The sequence below is a fragment of the Triturus cristatus genome, chromosome 2_1 (assembly GCF_964204655.1).
Source record: "Triturus cristatus chromosome 2_1, aTriCri1.1, whole genome shotgun sequence".
Classification (NCBI taxonomy): Eukaryota; Metazoa; Chordata; class Amphibia; order Caudata; family Salamandridae; genus Triturus; species Triturus cristatus.
The window spans coordinates 238,713,854-238,731,806 of record NC_140581.1 but is presented as its reverse complement, the minus strand read 5'-3'; the positions used below and the strand labels follow the sequence as shown (position 1 = coordinate 238,731,806).

Genomic DNA, 17,953 nt, shown 5'->3' with positions numbered 1-17,953 from the left:
AGGCATCCCTCAAGGCTCTATCCTTGCACCCACTTTGTTTATTCTCTACCTGGAACCATTAGGGAACCTCCTAAGTAAATCTGGGATCCATTACCATCTTCATGCGGATGACACTCAAATCTACCTCAAGGTGTCTTCCGCACACGATCTCTCACTAATCAACTCCACTCAACTCTATTCACAACTGGATGTTAGTTCACCAACTCATTTTAAATCCCGCCAAAACTGAATTCCTCCTCCTCTCTCCCTCTCTCTCCCCTCCTCCTGTTCAATCTTGGATGGATCAGCTGAACTTAACAACAAACCCATCATTGTCGACCGCGCTAAATCCCTACGTGTCATACTTGACAAAAGACTTAACCTAATCTCCCACATCAACTCTGTTGCTAAGAACGAACGTTACCAGTTGCGCCTTCTGTGGGGGATTGGTCCGTTCTTCCCGGAGAAAGACTTAAAAACCTTGGTACAATCGCAGGTTCTCTCTAGACTGGATTATTGCAATTCTCTTCTGACGGGCCTACCCAAATCCCACCTCTCTCCTCTCAAATCCATCCTCCATTCAGCAGCTCGCTTCATTACAGGGTCTAAACGAAGCGACCACGTCACTCCTATCCTGTCCTCTCTTCGATGGCTTCTGATCGAGGCAAGAACTATTTACAAAACTGCCTGCATCACACACAAAGCCTTGCACACTTCCTCCCCTCATTACCTGGCGAATAAATTGAAATTGTCGGGAGGATCTCGACCTTCTCGCAATGCGGAAAAGCTTCTGCTTGAGCCCCCCTCCTTCAAAAGGGAAAGATCGATGGCGCAATCCTTCTCGGACAATGCGGTGAGAATCTGGAACTCACTTCTCCCATTGCTCCATGCCACCTCCTCTACCTGGATCTTCAAAGCAGACCTCATATCTTTTCTCTTTCAAAGACACTTTGAGAACTAATACTTTCATTCTCAGGCCCACTAGGAAGTTCGCTCATCATTGTAAATTGGTATTTTTTCCTGTACATTCCTCACCCTTGCGTGCTGTGTTGGATTATGTGTTTGTGTACCCATCCTTTTAAGTCTCCTATTTATCTTTGTATTGTTCTATTGTCTAACACTTTACTCTTGTAACGTAACTGGTTCTATTGTACAGCGCTCTGACACCTTTGAGTAATGTCCGCGCTTTATAAAAAGGCACTAAATAACAATATCCAGCCCTGCCACTGTCGAGACCAGGCGCGCAACGCCCATAGGGTTAAAAGGGCTTTTAGCCCTCACCCACGTCGTGTCTCAACCGGGGCTGCTGCAGCTTACGCCGCTGTGTGCTCGGATGGGCAGTGTCTGGATTCTCATCTTCGCCACTCCCGAGTTTTTCACAGGTCTTTAAAAGACCATTTACGTGCCTTTGAAACTGGTTAACAGGACTGTGTTTTGTTCACTGGTTCCAGTGCCCCTCCCCCCCACTCTACCTATTCCTTAAATTAGTATTTTATTTTTACTGCCACAGTGAGAGAATGCATTTAGTGAAAAGGCATCTCTCGATAGGGGTGAAACCTTTCCAAAAGAAAAATGCAGGCTATTTGTTTAAATAGTCTGCAAAGGCCTGGCCTTGAAACTAAACAGGGCTGTAAATAAAATGCTGTGTATTCATTTGTAACTATGACTTTTCTGTCTGTTTCCTTTTTTTAAAATTAAACTTGAACTGTAATTATTAGTCATGGATCATGAATGCAGCCCTAGAACACATTTTAAAGTGCTTTATATATGTAATTGGTGTTTGAAGTTTGCACAGATAAGCGCTAAAAGTACTGCTTTAGGTGAAAGATCAGCACTTTATTTATTTCCTCCACCCTCTATCCATGATTGATGCCATATTAGCAATAGTTTAACATATCTGAAACCCTATGCCAGCTGTCAAAACAATGCTGAGTTACTCTAGGTGTCTGGGTATACATCATGCATTCAGACAACTCACTGCTCCTTCTCACCACTCACCCTTCACTTTCACGCTCACTCTACACTCATAGCGACCACACTGCACACCATGCACTCACACCATTCACCCTCCTCCTACCCTGCACTCACATGAGCAGACTGCTCACCCTGCATGCACATGACACTCCACTCTCTTGTCACTTTTAAAACTCGCCCTACACTCACAGTGATCACACTCCACTCAAGCTGTTACACTACACTCTCACCGTTCATCCTCCTCTTACCCTGCAGTCACATGAGCACACTACACACCCTGCACTCATGTGACACTTCTTCACCTGTCACTCTCATTGCTCACTACCCAGTCTCTCTCAAACAAGCACATCACTCACCATGCATTAATTCCTCTCATTCTCACTTTCACCCGCACCCAAACTCGTGTCACATCCCTCACCCTGCAATCACTCCTCTGACCCTAATCTCACACTGTCACATTGCTCACTGTGTAGTCACATAGCACTTTTGTCACTCGCACAACTCATCCTTTACTCATTTCTTCATGCGCATCTTCACTCACATGGGCACAGCACTCACCCTGCACTCACACCATGCAAACAAGCACAGCAAGGGAGTCACTCACTCACCTTGCACTTCCCCCCTCTCACCATGCATGCACACGGACAAACCTCTCAGCCTGCATTCATACAGGCACTCTGTTTATCCTGCCTGCACACAGGAACAATAGTCTGCCGGAACTCATTAGGACACACCACCCACTCTGCACTAACTCCTGTCACCATTCACTTTACCAGTCACTCTCACAGAATCACCCTTCACTCTCGCTGCTCGTCCTTTACCTCACAAAGGCACACCACCCACCCTGCATTTACACTGCTCACACCACGCTGCATTCACTCCTCTCACTCTTAATGCACTCCTCTCACCAGACTCTCACATGGAGTCTCCTCTTACATTGTATTCATGCAGCTCACCTGGCACTCATGTCAGCACATTTTTCACCCTACCCTCGCACCACTCACACTGCACTCACTCACACTATTTACCATCACCCAGCATTAACATGAGCACACCTCTTAGTCTGCACATATAAAAATTGCACAACTCTCATGAATATACACATATTTCTGCAAAAGCACCCACAGAATACCTGCTCTTTCTGTGGTACTAGATGCCTACCTAATTCCATCTTCAACCACGTGGCTGGTGCAAGAGGGGAGAGTGGACTGAGAATCTGTGATGGCACAAGGAAGGAGACGGGCTGAGGAGGCTTTGGGGTATGGTGCTGGATTGAGGATTTTGTGACACCCTCAGCCATTCCCGGCTTTCCATTCAGCACTTTGCATTTATTCCGGGACACATAATTTTATTACTTTGTAATTTGGGTCTCAAACACCCCAAAATTCCAAGCGTCACTGTACGAAATCCAAGGTTGCCGAAGAAGTCAAGCATTCCATAAGATCAGCTGGATGCTGTGATATTGCACATTAGAACGTGGATTAATTCATTTCCAATACTCTAAACTGCTTGATCTACAAGTGAAACCAAATGTAAGCACATTTCATTCACATCATACTTGTAAAAAATATTGACAAGGCAATATATATATATTTTTTAATATAGTATAGAGAATGTTTTTATTAAGCTTCACTAAAAGGCAAGGTATGCATAGCTGAAGCAGCAGGGCAAACTTTTCTAACACAATAAAACCAGATTTTCTAATGGAAGTGTGAGTGGCAGTGTGTGTGTGTGAGTGTGACAGAAAACAAAGGTACGAAAGAGTGCAAGAGATATAGTGAGACTGTGAATGTTTGTGTGTTATGCATGCAAGTGTGCTGCTGGTCTGGCATACTGGAGGATATTCTTGCCTTATCGAAAAGGGCACTGATATCATATGGATCGGACGTGTTACCTATAGTAAACTGCAGGCCCGGACATGCCTCTATGAAGACACCATCATTGGCTGTGGGGACTCGAACTGTCTACCTTAGAAAGCTGCTAACTGAGTCATACCGAGCTGCAGGGACACAGAACAAGCGCCACCACACCTGGCCGAAGGCCCAACCATGATGCACTTAATTATTAGCATATGGGATGAATCCATAGCAAAATGTTGGAACTGATATTTGAGGTAATTCTTGTTATAAAGTTTCCTGTACTCATTTTATAGGGAGTGTCAATGGTAAAATGCTTACCATTGAATACCGGAGGGAATTTTAAGAGGTACCCATTACTGTGGCTGAAGTATCCATATTACATTTTTGGCACGGTCATATTGAATGTAAACCTTGGTAAAAGGGGCTCACCATGAAAGAATTATGACCTTGGTGTAGTGGAATTAAAATTCTGACATGACATTTGAAAAAAAATAGATCTACTCTTAGGAAAGGCCAGGCATCTCTGGGGCACGTTAAAAGTACTGGAATATTTCATGATTGCCCTGTAAAGGTCTGCATCGTTTTAGAAATTTGATTGCACAAATTTCCGAAAATTCTCAGGGTAGAAGTCTACTTTGCGTTAAATTATCCACAAGAAATCTGTTAAATAATTTTGCTTGCCGGAATTTGGTGGAAGTATCACACCCTACCAGTTACATAGATCTTTTTTCCTCATATGTCTGAGGTTCGCTCTGACCCCATTTCTTTTACCCCCTGCCCCCCTCTCCGAAGTTCGGGTCCAGGTGCACCTCTGGTGGAAAAACTACCTCCTTTTTTTTTTTTTTAATGTGGCCTTTTCTAAGGTGGTTTTCAAAAGGAGCTGTGCTAGAATGTATTTTCTACTGTACATGCTGCTGTTTGTTATCTAGCCATTTCCCTGATAATGTTTTGGAGTGAAACGTGGCGTACACCATTTTACTTATTTTCACACTTACCAGAAGAGCAGTACTGCATCCATCATATTTAGAATATTACAGTCCTGCTCTATTGCCGAACTGACCAGTTTGCTTGAGTTTGTAAAAGTCGGGAGATACAACATAACAGATGGTAAAGGATTGTGATTGTATTTGCATCTGATATAAAAGTGATTTCCAGATGTTGTACATAATGGCACAGCATAACACAAACTGAAGCTAGGTTGCAGTTAGAAGCTAGAAACCAGCTCAATTTTAGCGCACCGACAGAGGGGGCTGTAGGCACAGGGTCTTCTTACAATGAATGATTTGGGGTCAGAGGAATTTTGCTGGGGAACCTCCTGGCTGCGAAATCCTTTGTGAAGCTTGGATTGTGTTTGTGCCTATTCTACAGCAGGAGAAATCGAATGATTGAATCATTTACTTTAGTGATTGATGAGTTAGGTGCGAGGATATAGCCGAAGCTCCATAGTGAATCATAAAAAAATTCTGACTTGAGAACCATGGCATTGTAGTGCGATCTGGGTAATCGCGTGGATTGTGAATAACATTTTGAAGGTCCTAAGCACATTTTAAATGGAGGGCTATTCTTAATGCTGAAGTGCTAAATGAAATATAACATTAGATTTTTATGACTGACCCAAGATTTGATATGTAATTGTGTATGTATGGGAAAGCCAAAGGAAATTTGTTCATTTATTTGAAACTTTTGTAACATGGTTGGACACTTCCCTCAGTCTTGCATTGAGGGCATTTTACAGCCCTTGGCCATGTTATAGCATCTTCATTGCTCATTGTATGTCTGGTGTACACTTGCTGCATGCAGGTTCCGAACTCACTTATGTAGTTGCCTGGTTTTGTATCCTTACTGTAATGATGTCGTAATGTTCAAGTGTGAATTGGCCAGGAATCTTTGCCCAATTGTTGATGTGAAGTAGTGTCAGGATGTTTTGGAGCGAGAATATAGCTGCAGACTGATGTGCTTGATCCTGCGCACTGACTTAAGGTGGAGTTTCAAAGAAGACTGACAAATGTCTTGTCATTTACGGAGGAATCCCACTCTAGATTAATTGAAAGGAGACCGATTCTGCTCCTTCAAAACTTGAATCTCAGTCTTTCTTCCATTCATGCAATGGAGGCTCTTTTTCCTGGCGGTAAATAGATCTAGTTCCGAAGTATCTTGGTTGGCTGAGGAAAACACATCAAGATATGACCTACCAATGCAATATAAATGTGTTAATACTTTAAGAGGACCAAGCTAAAACTGGCATCTCTAAACAAATCTATAAGAAAAGATGTAATTTTTGTTTACCTCTTGTTAATTATTTTGCTTATTTTTCTTTAAGAAAAACACACCACTGCAACATTGTTTTTGACAAAAGTCCCTCATGCGCACTGCCTTCAAATCTCTGAGTGGAATTCTCAGATATCAATGATAATGAGAAGGAAAGGGCAAAGAACTGGATCTTCAAATTTAAATTGAATCTTCTGAATTTGTCGAATCCTTCCATCCAAGATGTTGTATAAATCCTTTTTTACTTTTGTCAGCAACTGTTTTATGCAGGATATTTGAAGTGTCATGAGGAGATGCTTCAAACCTTCCTCCAGAAACATGTATTATTGATGCTTGCTTGAGGAAGGCTAAGTGATTGCTAATTTTTCAAATAAAATCCACATGTAAAAGGAAGATATTAGTGTTGACAATGACCCTTATCTGGTGTGAATACTAATACTAATATTAATATTTGCTTACTACTTTTGGTTAACCTTATTAAATACACGCTTGTACTGGAAGTAAATATGAAATATGTTTAGTGTGCTATATTAAGTGACACCTGTTTCTGTGAACCAGTATAACTGAAGCACTGAGTTAACCTGTATCTTCTTTTCTCGCTGTTTCACTAGGAGATCTGCAAAAATGACAAAGAACCAGCTGAAATGTCCCCAGATATATTCTTATTACCAGGTAATCATTTCCTGTGTGTTTTCTCTTCTTTGATCTTGTGGTCATTTCACAGTCTTACATGGATTCTAAGTTTACGTGGGTCCTTGAATTGCAGGAACACTGGTCTATCTTTGCTTGACAGTGATTTTTCTCCCTACCTTGAGCTCTAGTTTTTACATTTGTGTTCTTACCAGGCTAAGCCTAATTTGTGAGTAGCTGTAGGAACATCCTGCTAGTGTGTCAGATTAATTCGCAAAATAATTTCAAATCCAGTAATTTCTAGAAGATGAAGTCCAGGAGCAAAAGGGTTCATTTACATAAGAACTGTAAATGCTAGGCAAGTACTTAGTACTGATGCTGTATTTTTCAGTGACTATATTTGTTTACCTGATAATTGGTGCTGTATGTAAAACCATACCTCCCAAATTTTGAAGACCATAAAGGTGAACAGTTCCACAATATGTTTATGAATCCTAAACATTTAGTGTGTTTGTAAATTGGTCGTGATGTTACTTAACAATTTAAAAAAAAATGTATGTTCAAATAATGCATTTTAATGAAGTTTTTTATGGTTGGCTTTAAACACAAACCTATTATCAAATAAGATAAATATAATGTGTTGATTCAAATATTATTTTTCAATCACATTATATTTGTAAATTTAATTTACCCTAACAGCCAGAGAGGCCATCCCAAACACAAATGAGACAGGATTGAAGTTGAAGTCACCCTTCTGCCCACCACCTTCCACCATACTGGTGGAATTGATTACATTTGAATAGGCTGTCTACAATGAGGTAGAAAAAAAAAGCAGAGAAGAACACCTTCCAGAACCTGTCCAAAAAGGAATGGGAAGCCCTACGCAACCTCCAGAACAACCCCAACATTGTCACCAAACCCGCTGACAAGGGGGGAGGTATTGTTATACAAGATAAAGGTGACTACAGAAAAGAATGCAGATTCCTCCTCAATGACGACCGGAATTACAAACATCTCAGGCAGGATCCTACTGAAGCTCTGAAGGACACCATCCAAGTAATGGTGGAAGCAGCAGAAGCAAGACACCACATCTCTAAACAAGAAGCAGATTACCTGTGCACTAAAAGCCAGGACCCCGTACTTCTATACAGTACCCAAGATCCACAAGGAAACCAGACTGCCTCCAGGTCGCCCCATCGTGTTGGGCATTAATTAGCTCCTTACTTGAACCCCTTTCACGCTTCTGTGATTTCATTTTGAACCCACTGGTGCAAAAATCATTGACTTATCTCAAGGATACAAAGCACCTACTGACCCTAATCGAAGATATACCTTTTGACCCACAAAACCACCTACTTGTGGGTCTAGACATTAAGAGCCTGTACAAGAGCCTCCCCCAGTATGACATTCTACATGTGATCAAAGAGACCTTAGATAACACAACATGAGAGTTCAACACACCCAGGGACTTCGTCACGCAGTAAGCAACCCTCGCCCTGAAAGAAAACTATTTTGAATTTGATGGGGACTACTTCCTCCAAATGAAAGGAACATCAATGGGCAGCACTTTTGCCCCTAGCGTGGATGGGCTGTACGTATACCATTTTGAGACTACCCACACCACTAACATAAAATATTGGCGTCGTTACATAGGCGACATCCTGGTGATTTGTGCTGGCATGGAGGACACCCTTGCAACCTTCATGACATGGTTCAACGGCCGCGATCCATACCTACGATTCACCAGCACGGCTGATAATACAAAGCTAGCCTTTCTGGACTTAACAATTGAGGCGAAAGAGGGTAAACTGCAGACCACAACCTTCTATAAACCCACGGCGAGGAATTCGCCACTCCAATTCAATAGCTTCCACCCACGCCCACTCAGGGAGAACCTCCCCTATGGCCAGTTCCTGCGAATCAGAAGGAACTGTAGCAAGATCGAAGATTTTCTCCAACAATCATCAGATCTAATGCATAAACTCGAAACAAGAGGCAATCCCAACAAAATCATGTGCTCCGCCAGAGCACGGAATCAGAACAGCGAGGCCTTACTAGAAGACACCCAACGAATGGACACCACCATACCTCTCACATGTGTCACAACATATAACACTGCCTCCAACCTAATAACCAAAATAATCCGCAAAAAACTGCCGGATTCTTAATACCGGAAACCTAAAGTGGGAACAAGCCCTATTTTCCTTCAAAAGGGATGGCAGGCTGAAAAATACAGTCTCATCTCCACACGCCCAAGAGAAGCCCATACCTTGAGGGATACCTCCGTCCTCAATGCATGGGGTCTTCCAAACATAACAGGCCACTACCCCTGAGGAAACTGTTGTCTGCCACCTCACCATCACCACCACCACCAAAAGCTTACAAGTGGAAGAAGGAAAATCATGGCACCTGAGAAAACACACCAATTGTAACTCCACCCATGTTGTTTATCTGATAGAGTGCCCATGTGGTTTACGATACATTGGCATGACCAGCAAAAAAATCGAAACCAGAATAGGAGAACACAGAAGCAACATACACTGCAAAAGAAACGCAACCAGAATGACGGAACATTACATCACCAAGGGCCACACCCCAAATGACATAAGATGGATAGTAATCCAGCAAATCGAAATCAGCACCCGAATGGATGAGAACCTCCGTTACAAAAAGTACAACGTTGGATTTACCGATTATCAACCCATAAGACCGGGTTAAACGACAACATTCCTTGGAATTCGCTCAGTCACCACTAATTTCACATCTGGCCGCATGATCTTGTGGATGGAACATCTTCTACAGAACCACTGCACAATATTGCATCATCACACTAGTGGCTAAATGCGGGCCCCTATTAACTGCATACTGTATGCATAACATCACCCCAAACTAGTTGGGCTTGTTATATCCTTGGGCATTATCCCACCTGGCTATAGACTCTGGCCTCTAATTACCTCTTTCCCAATAAATGCCATCACACCAGTAATTATGGTTCAAACTCCGCACTGGGTACCTTTTCCCCTTTATGTGGTATATATTTTTAGATAATTACCATCTCTTGAAACAGCAGCTCGTCTTTTCCCAGTTTAAACGTAAAACATACAAACTGTTTTGTCTACAAAACACACAATCCCTTTTTTATCCAATTATCCGCAGTTTAATTTTTGCACACAACATTTCCAATTCCAAACAGAGCCTTTTACTACCAGAATGAGGCCGTTTAACGCACTAGCGGGTCGGGAAACATAGTCTGTTTTCCCTGTCCCTAGAATGAGTCCCAAGCCACGCCCCGTCGTGACGCCATAACGCAACGCGCCATGACACGCCTGCTGCTAATCAACACTGTGGAGAGGAGTTGGCCTAACGGCTGGGGCGCTCAACCTCAGACCTGGGGAACTGGGTTCGAGTCTCTGTAATGACGCTGAACATCCTGTGATTCTGGGCAAATCACTTAATCTCCCTGTGCCTAACAAAAAAATGAATGTGTGTAACGTAGCTGGTGCTATGTAAAGCGCTCTGATACCTGATTGGATTCGGATCAAGTTCGCGCTATATAAAACTCTGCAAAAAAAACAAAACATTAAATCTGGCGGAAGAATACCCTTCAAATACCCGCCTCCCTGTACAGTCCTCGAACCACATAATCCTCATCGGACAGCCAGAATAGGTATGAGACGAGAGCAGGTGACCTTGAAGAAGTAGGTAGGGCCTAAGGGCCCACGGAACCATTTTTCGTCCGACGGGTTTGAACCAGCAACACAACCCTCACAACAATGGGATGCATATCTTTTTCTCAAAACGCCCTTATTTTCTATTTTCTCAGCGTGTGACTACAGGCACCCATGCAGGATTCATGCTGCTCGGAATGAATCTATTCCTGTAAGCAACAGTTTATTTCCGATTTCTTTATCTAAACCGCAATTACTGCCGATATAATCACCTTAACGCATATATCTCGGTAGTAAACACCATACGAGCACTAGTGACACCTATTACCACTTCCGCATTATCCGCAATATGGTTCATCCCAGCGCCAAGATTATCACAGAAGATTATAGTATGACCATACTATTTGTTTGTGTATGTTCATTTTGTTCTTGTCTGTTTCCTTCCTTGACAGGTTTTTTTTTTTCTTTTTCATTTCAAAATACTTTATTGATTTTCACAAGGTATACAGAAAGCATATATCAGAGTAACCATAATCCTAGAAAAAGTTTTACATTTGTAATCATCGATTGAGTGTAATGCGCCTTTATGGATACCATGAGACTAATCTCAGCAAACAATGACAGAAGAAAAGAGGCCAGAAAAAAGAAAGGAAAAAGGAGAGAGAAGAGAATAGAGGGGAAGGAAGAGCAACGGCTAGGCGAACTATAACAACGCTTTTGCATTTCTATGCATATGCTGGCACAAGGACACCCGATATTGGCAGACTTTACATAGTATAACAGCCTAGTACAGGTAAAAATGAACATTACACTTAAATACAATTATTTCAGGTGGAACGACTTATAGATCCCAGGATATGAAGCGTAGTAGACACCTTGTTCATGTCGGTTCGTAAGAGTCTAAAAACACGTCTGGAGAGTTCCACATCGTTCTGGATGATGGTTTCCATGGAGAGTGTTGCAATGCTATGTTGTCTGCCCCTCTGAGGTGGATGATCCAGTTTATCCAGCTTTTATATGATGTCTTGCTGGTGTCCTTCCAGTTGGCAAGGACCATTTTCACCGCAGAGGTTATTAACCGGTCCAATAGGTCTTTGTCATAATCAGATCTCAAGTTTGTGCGTACACAGGCCGTGGGTAGATAGGAGTCTCTAACCATAGTACATTTAAACAAGCCAGTTATGAAGGCAAAGGTTTTGTCCCAAAACTATTTAAGTAGAGTACACTGAAAGATAAGATGAGCTAAGTCCCCGTCTCACGTTTACAGTTCCAGCATGTTGCGTCATTTCGGAGAGCTTTTAACTTCACTCTCACAGCACCACTTTAGCACTTACACTACACCTGCTCCGCTGTAATTCAGGCGTCCAAGCACACCCGAGGTGCACTCTGCACCTTGGGTGGGACCCGATGATGAAGCATGCCACCAACTAGGTTGGAAGGTGAGGGTTTTCATATAAAACCGAAGGGTTTTCAACACATAAAAATTCTAGTTCCTAAATATTGTGAGCTAGTTCTTCTTGATATCTCTAGCATTACGTCGGGGGGAGGTGAACTAGCCCCCACATTAACTCCTCCTTCTCTTACTGATTACCATGCTTCCCTTGAGCCTCTGCACAATTGTCCACTAAGGCTCCTTACCATCAAGACGGACTTTCTCATTGCTATCAAATCTGCTCTGAAGGTCAGTGAGCTGACATTAGTTCGCTGGGGTGGCGCCTATATAGGCACTGTGCATGCCACTTCAGGTGCGGTCGGTGCCACGCAAAGCCTAATAACTCCACATACTGACGTGCTGGGGTACTGCTCAAGAAAGATTTCTGGATCCAGTCTGACCCCTGAGGATAATTCTAAGGTAAGGAATATATAGCTAGATAGAGTCTCTACCAGATAAGGCGTTATCGAAGTTAAGTAACTTGTTCATAGAAGACCTATCTCTGCCACATTTAACGTTTGAAGAAGATTGAGAAACAGAACTTTTTTCTGTTGAATGCAAGAGAAAAACCGCCTTACTAGAGAATATTCCTTCTCTTTTGCAATGACGCCTGAGAAAGCTTGAGACAGTATTTTGGATGCTTTAAATGCAGGTTGTCCAGGAAAAGAATAGCATTACTTCTGGATACTCCAAGCACAGTTATCTTCTTTGTCAGATAAATGGGGGAACCATGATGCTCCTTGCATTAAAGTCAGTTGTTTTTTAGTACAGAGTGCAGTAATGTCCAGGGCACCGATGGGAAAAGAATCCAGGAATGTATTGAACATCACAGCACAGCCATCCGTGTGTGCCCACATCATGCAGATCAACATCAGCTGACACCTGTAACTGTCGCTAAACACACATAAACAAAAGAATAGAACACACAGCCTCCTAACCTTTCGTTACCCAGTAAGTGCAAAAAAAGATTGTGGGATAAATAACCATACAACAGCATTATATATAGACTGTTATATACCTTCCTTTTTTAAAAAGCAAAACCAATAAACACAAGGAACTAAATAGAACAAAACAACAGCAAAATAAAAAAAACGTAAACTCTGAATTTAACAAGTTTAACAAATTCTGCGAACTCCTCATGATAACTAGTCTAGGCGAATCCAACTTCCCTCGAAAGGGGTTGGAGGAAGGAGAACAAGCCACGTCAGTCAAAGACTGACCACAAGAAACAGTATTGTAGGCAATATTAGAGATTGTTAACTTTAGCAATTTACGAAGCATTTCACCAGTGTCCACAATTCGCTCTAACAGCATTCCCACAAACTTTCTCCACACAAACTGGATTACACATCATTTTTCTTTCCTATTCAACACATGAAAAGATTTCTTTTGTACAGGCCACGTCATCCGCATGTAAAGCAAAGTCCTTAACTCTTTTTGCTTTCAGCATAATGTTCTTACTGCTTTAGCTGAGCACCAGACAGAAATCTGACCCGGCTGAAAATTAGTGGCAGCCTTCCTATCTTTCAGCAACTCAAAGGGCACAACATTGGTCGAAGAATGAAGAGTGGTCCTATAAAACCACGACATGGCCCTTCTAGCATTCAAAACATCACACCTAGTGAAGAGACCACTGTATGCAAGAACCAGTGACTCTATTCCTATGTTCCACAAGACCATTTGTCTGACGGTGATCAAAAGAACTCTTGTGGTGATTAATGACACTGTTCTTAAGAAAATTCTCAACTTTATTGCTTACAAATTGAACCCCATTGTTAGAAACAATAGCTTCCGGGAATCTTGCTCTCACAAAAATATTCTTCATATAATCAATGATAATTTTGGATTTAGGCTCCCATAAAAACTTTAACTCAGGCCACTTTGTTTAATAGCTAATCATAGCCAAAATGTGATGTGAATTCAGACATAGTATTAAATGGACCCATGAGGTCTGTGCCTAATTTCCTCCAAGGTCCTGCAGGAGCTTCAGTGGGAGTCAAAGGTTGAGTAGAAACCTTTAAACTTTTGTCACTCCTAGAACAAATAACATTTTAACAAAGTCATCAATATCTCTGTCCATGTGAGGCCACCAGAAAGATACTCATAGCCTACGATTGGTCAGCGTGGCCTCCAAATAATTTTCATGAACTCTAAGAATCAAAATGTGTTTGAGACTAGTAGGAGGAATTAACCTATCCGATCTTATCAACAAATCATCCTCAACTGAAAGATCATTAGCCACCTTGACAAAATGTTGACTCTCTTGGTCAAAGTTTTTCTCCTTTGGTCAGCCCTCAACAAGAGAACGTCTAACTTGAGCCAGGCCCGCATCTTTAGAATCATAATCTCTCCACTAAGATTCAGAACAAGAGCCTACCGTGGCAATTTCAGTGGTAGCAACAATACAGTCCTCCAGATCTTCATCTTCTCTGTTAATTTGAGTACTCTGTCGGCCTGGGCGGTAAATTCCGTTCTGCTCACGGAATTTGCAGAATGTGGGTAATTTCGTGTTCTGTGGAGAACGCGGAATTGCCAAAAATTCCACGGCTTCGTGGAATTTTTTGCTTGTTCGCGCTTTCAAAATGCACGTTCGCAAGATATTTCTCCCCGAGCACGCAAACAGCGTTCGTGAACAGGAAAAAAGCCTTGCGAACGGGCAGTACAAGCAATTCCGCGTGCTCGTGGAACTTTTGCGTGCTCGCGGAGTTTTTTACCGTTTCGTGGTGCTTTACATAGCACGACTCTGCAAATTCCGCCCCCCCCTAGTACTCTGACCACTTTAACCATCATCAGAAGGAAATCTAGAATGATATTCTGCTCTGGCTTTTTTCCAGCAGGAATGTTAACAGCATCAAACTGGTATTGTAGAAGTCTGGTGGACAACATGGTGATTTTGGGTGTACCTTATCACCACTTAGAATGAAGTCTAAGGACTTCTGATTAGTGTGAAGAATAAGCGCCTTTCCCACAGAAAACTGCAAAACCTTTCAGTGGCCAAACAACAAGCAAGTAATAATTTTTTTAATCACCAGGTAATGGGATTCTGTACTTCTTAGCACATGTGAAGCAAATCCAATGGTAAACTCATCACTACCAGATTTCTGAGTGACCACAATGGGAAAACCATAACTACTCGCATCCATTGTTAAAGTGCAAGTAAGTGAGGGATCAAATGATTTTAAAGCCTTCACCCTTACTGTGATTTTGTCCACTGGAAATCCATTCGACTCTCTTCATCCAATTTGAAAATGACATCTTGTAAAGATTATTGATCGGCCTTGTATTGAGAGCATAGTCTGGAATGAAACAAGAGTTACACTTAATCATTTCCAGGAAAGATTTAACGCCAGACTTGTCAGTGGGTGGAGACACTTCAAGAATCAAGTTCATAAATCCAGCCTAAGTTGAATACCATCACAAGAAATAAGATGGCCCACATATTTAACACTGTCTATCTTTAAAAAATTCACATTTGTCACCATGTGTGCAAATATTAGAATAAGGTGATGTGTACTGCGGTTAGAAGCAAAAACTAGTACATGATCTTGGAAAATAAACACCTCTTTAACATCTCTCAACATGTTAAACATGACCCGTTGGAAAACGGATGCCAATCCAAAAGGCATGCAATAATACTGACACATGCCGAAGGCAAGACAAAAGCTGTAATGTGTCGTATCAGGATGAAGCTCAACCTGATGATAACAGATGCTAAATCAAGCTTGGTGAACCATCTACCACCTATTGTCAAGGCTAACAACTCCGTGATTTGGGGTAAAGGATGTAAGTCCACCCTTATCTCCTTATTGAGACTTCTGAGATTATTATTATTATTATTATTAGGAGTTTTATATCGCGCACGGTTACCCTTGGGCATCCCAGCGCTTGCATTGGGAACCCGTCCTGGTTTTTCCCTGTGAGATAATCCATACTGGGCATCCCCAAGGTGAAAGCCAGGCATCCCGCCGCGGGGGGGCCGTTGTGGAGATTAAGCAAGCTAGTTGCCCAGAGCTGCCTAGTGTGAACTCATGCTTAGAGTAGGCACCGAAGCGAGAATTATCAAGTCCGTGGACAATTGGGCTCCAGACCCTGCCGCGTCGGGAATCGAACCCTGGTCCCGGGTCTGACCTCTGCTTCAGGGTATGCCTGCTCTAACCAGTGATCAACACAAACGCACAAATCTCCATTCTGTTTGCATGCTACCACTAATGGAGACAACCAAAGAGATGATTCAGCTGATTCAGTAATACCTTTGTCACAGAAATCCCACAACTCTTTTTGAAGATCATCTCTGACACTGAAAGGCACACCAAGTTTAACAGCAGTGGTGTCAGTCTTGATCCCATGTTTGAAAACTTTAATTTTCCCAAGTTCTTTGGAAAAACAGTTGGGAGCTTTTAGAATCACCTCTGGGCAGCACCCTGACAACCAAACACTAGCATTTGCTCTTCTGTTCGTGGTTTGAGGATCATCCTCAATAACCCCTGTTGAAACCAACCAAAATATTCAACTTGTTTACTGCCACATAGATCTTCCCTTCAATAGATCTTCCTCTGAATTCTAAGACATCTTGAATAGACTCTTTAAGTTCAATTTTGCCCCCTTTATAAGAAACGGGCGAGAGATCAGATTGAAACTATTTCCTATTTCCCAAGTATCATGGAATAATTCTTGAGTAATCATAGTGATTTTGGATTCAGAATCTACTAGTAGACATAACATTTTGTCCTCCACTCTGATATCAACCACAAGGTCAACCTACTCAGCAGGATTACCTCTCACAATTTCAGAACTTTCATCAACCACTAGAACCATATCATCACCTGTTCTGAATCAGTCTTAAGATCGTAATATTTACTCTCAGATACACTTGCAACCTTAGCACCACTGCATTTGGCACTCTGATAACCTTAGCAAAATGGCTAGTCTTGCTACAAATACACTTGACTACAACACTTCTCTTGCCACTAAAATTGCATTTTATGTTGCGAAAAATTATATGTTTTGTTATGTCTCTTCTTTTCCCTACAGGTATTTTTTAAGTGTCAGTGAGTACGCCGACACTCTAAACCACACACCTTAGCGCGTGTGTAGGTATTAAACAAGGCTTCACGTGGCACAATTCACCTTTGCCACTCACAATTCACTCACCTGGTCCTGAAGAAAGCCCTTTTCACTTTTTTTACGGGCTGAAACATGTAGACCGCCACACATAGTCAATTTACGGTCATAATTCCAGATTAGTTGCACTACACATACTCTCTTTTTTTTTTTTTAACCATATCCTGAGCCGCCATTATTAAAGTTCTAGGCAAGGATCCTCAGAGATATTTTTAACTGTAAAAAAAAATCACCTCACACCACATTTATGCACAACACCAGCTCCGCTGTAATCAGGCGTCGTAGCACAACCGGGAGGCACTCGGACGCCTGGTTCGGACCCCAATGATGAAGCATGACACCAACCAGGTTGGTGTGTGATGGGTCTTTTAAGAACACTTAATGGGTCCATGTTCATACAACTTACAGTGATTTAATTGCATACACATAGTGGGTCCGTCCACATTGTTTTAAGTTTTGCTACAAATTCTACAAGAAATATCTTTTGTTGGACATGGTTTAACCATCCTCCCATGATTAGGGTTGCCACAATGGAACCAAATATTAGTTTATTTGAAAAAACATTTAGGATCTGACTTGTGCTCAAAATGTTCAGATTTGTTCGTAGATTCACATGTGAACAAACAGCACTTGCAGTTTCAACAGGTTTATTCTCAAGCTCCTTAGCTGAATTTTGAAAAATGTCAGTGCTTTTGGCACTCTTATTCGTCTCCTCCAAAGTTAGGTTACCCATGGACAACAATTTTTGGCAAATAATCTTATTACAATGACTCATAAACTGGTCTCAAACAAGTTGATCAATAAAAGTCCTAAATTGACACTCTGAAATAAGTCTACGTAAAGCAGGACTGTAAGTGTAAACATCTCCCATCATCTATTTACGTTTTAAAACAATGATATCTGATAACAACCAAACTTTGCTGAGTGCCATATCTATTACAGAGTGTCTTCACTGCAGCTTGAAACTCAAAAACATCCTCTGCCTCATCAAGAGGCAACTCTGGAAGATGTTTAAATGTGGA

The 17,953-nt window shown here is 41.9% G+C and overlaps 1 protein-coding gene across 2 annotated transcripts in view; it reads left to right on the top strand.

Moving 5' to 3' along the window:
• MTMR12 (myotubularin related protein 12) overlaps positions 1-17,953 on the top strand; it is a 674,853-nt gene that overhangs the window by 110,255 nt on the left and 546,645 nt on the right. For both annotated transcript variants that reach the window (XM_085630615.1, XM_085630625.1), the window contains exon 2: positions 6,692-6,752. In XM_085630615.1, the coding sequence (XP_085486741.1) occupies positions 6,692-6,752 (61 nt within the window). The remainder of the gene's footprint in view (positions 1-6,691; positions 6,753-17,953) is intronic.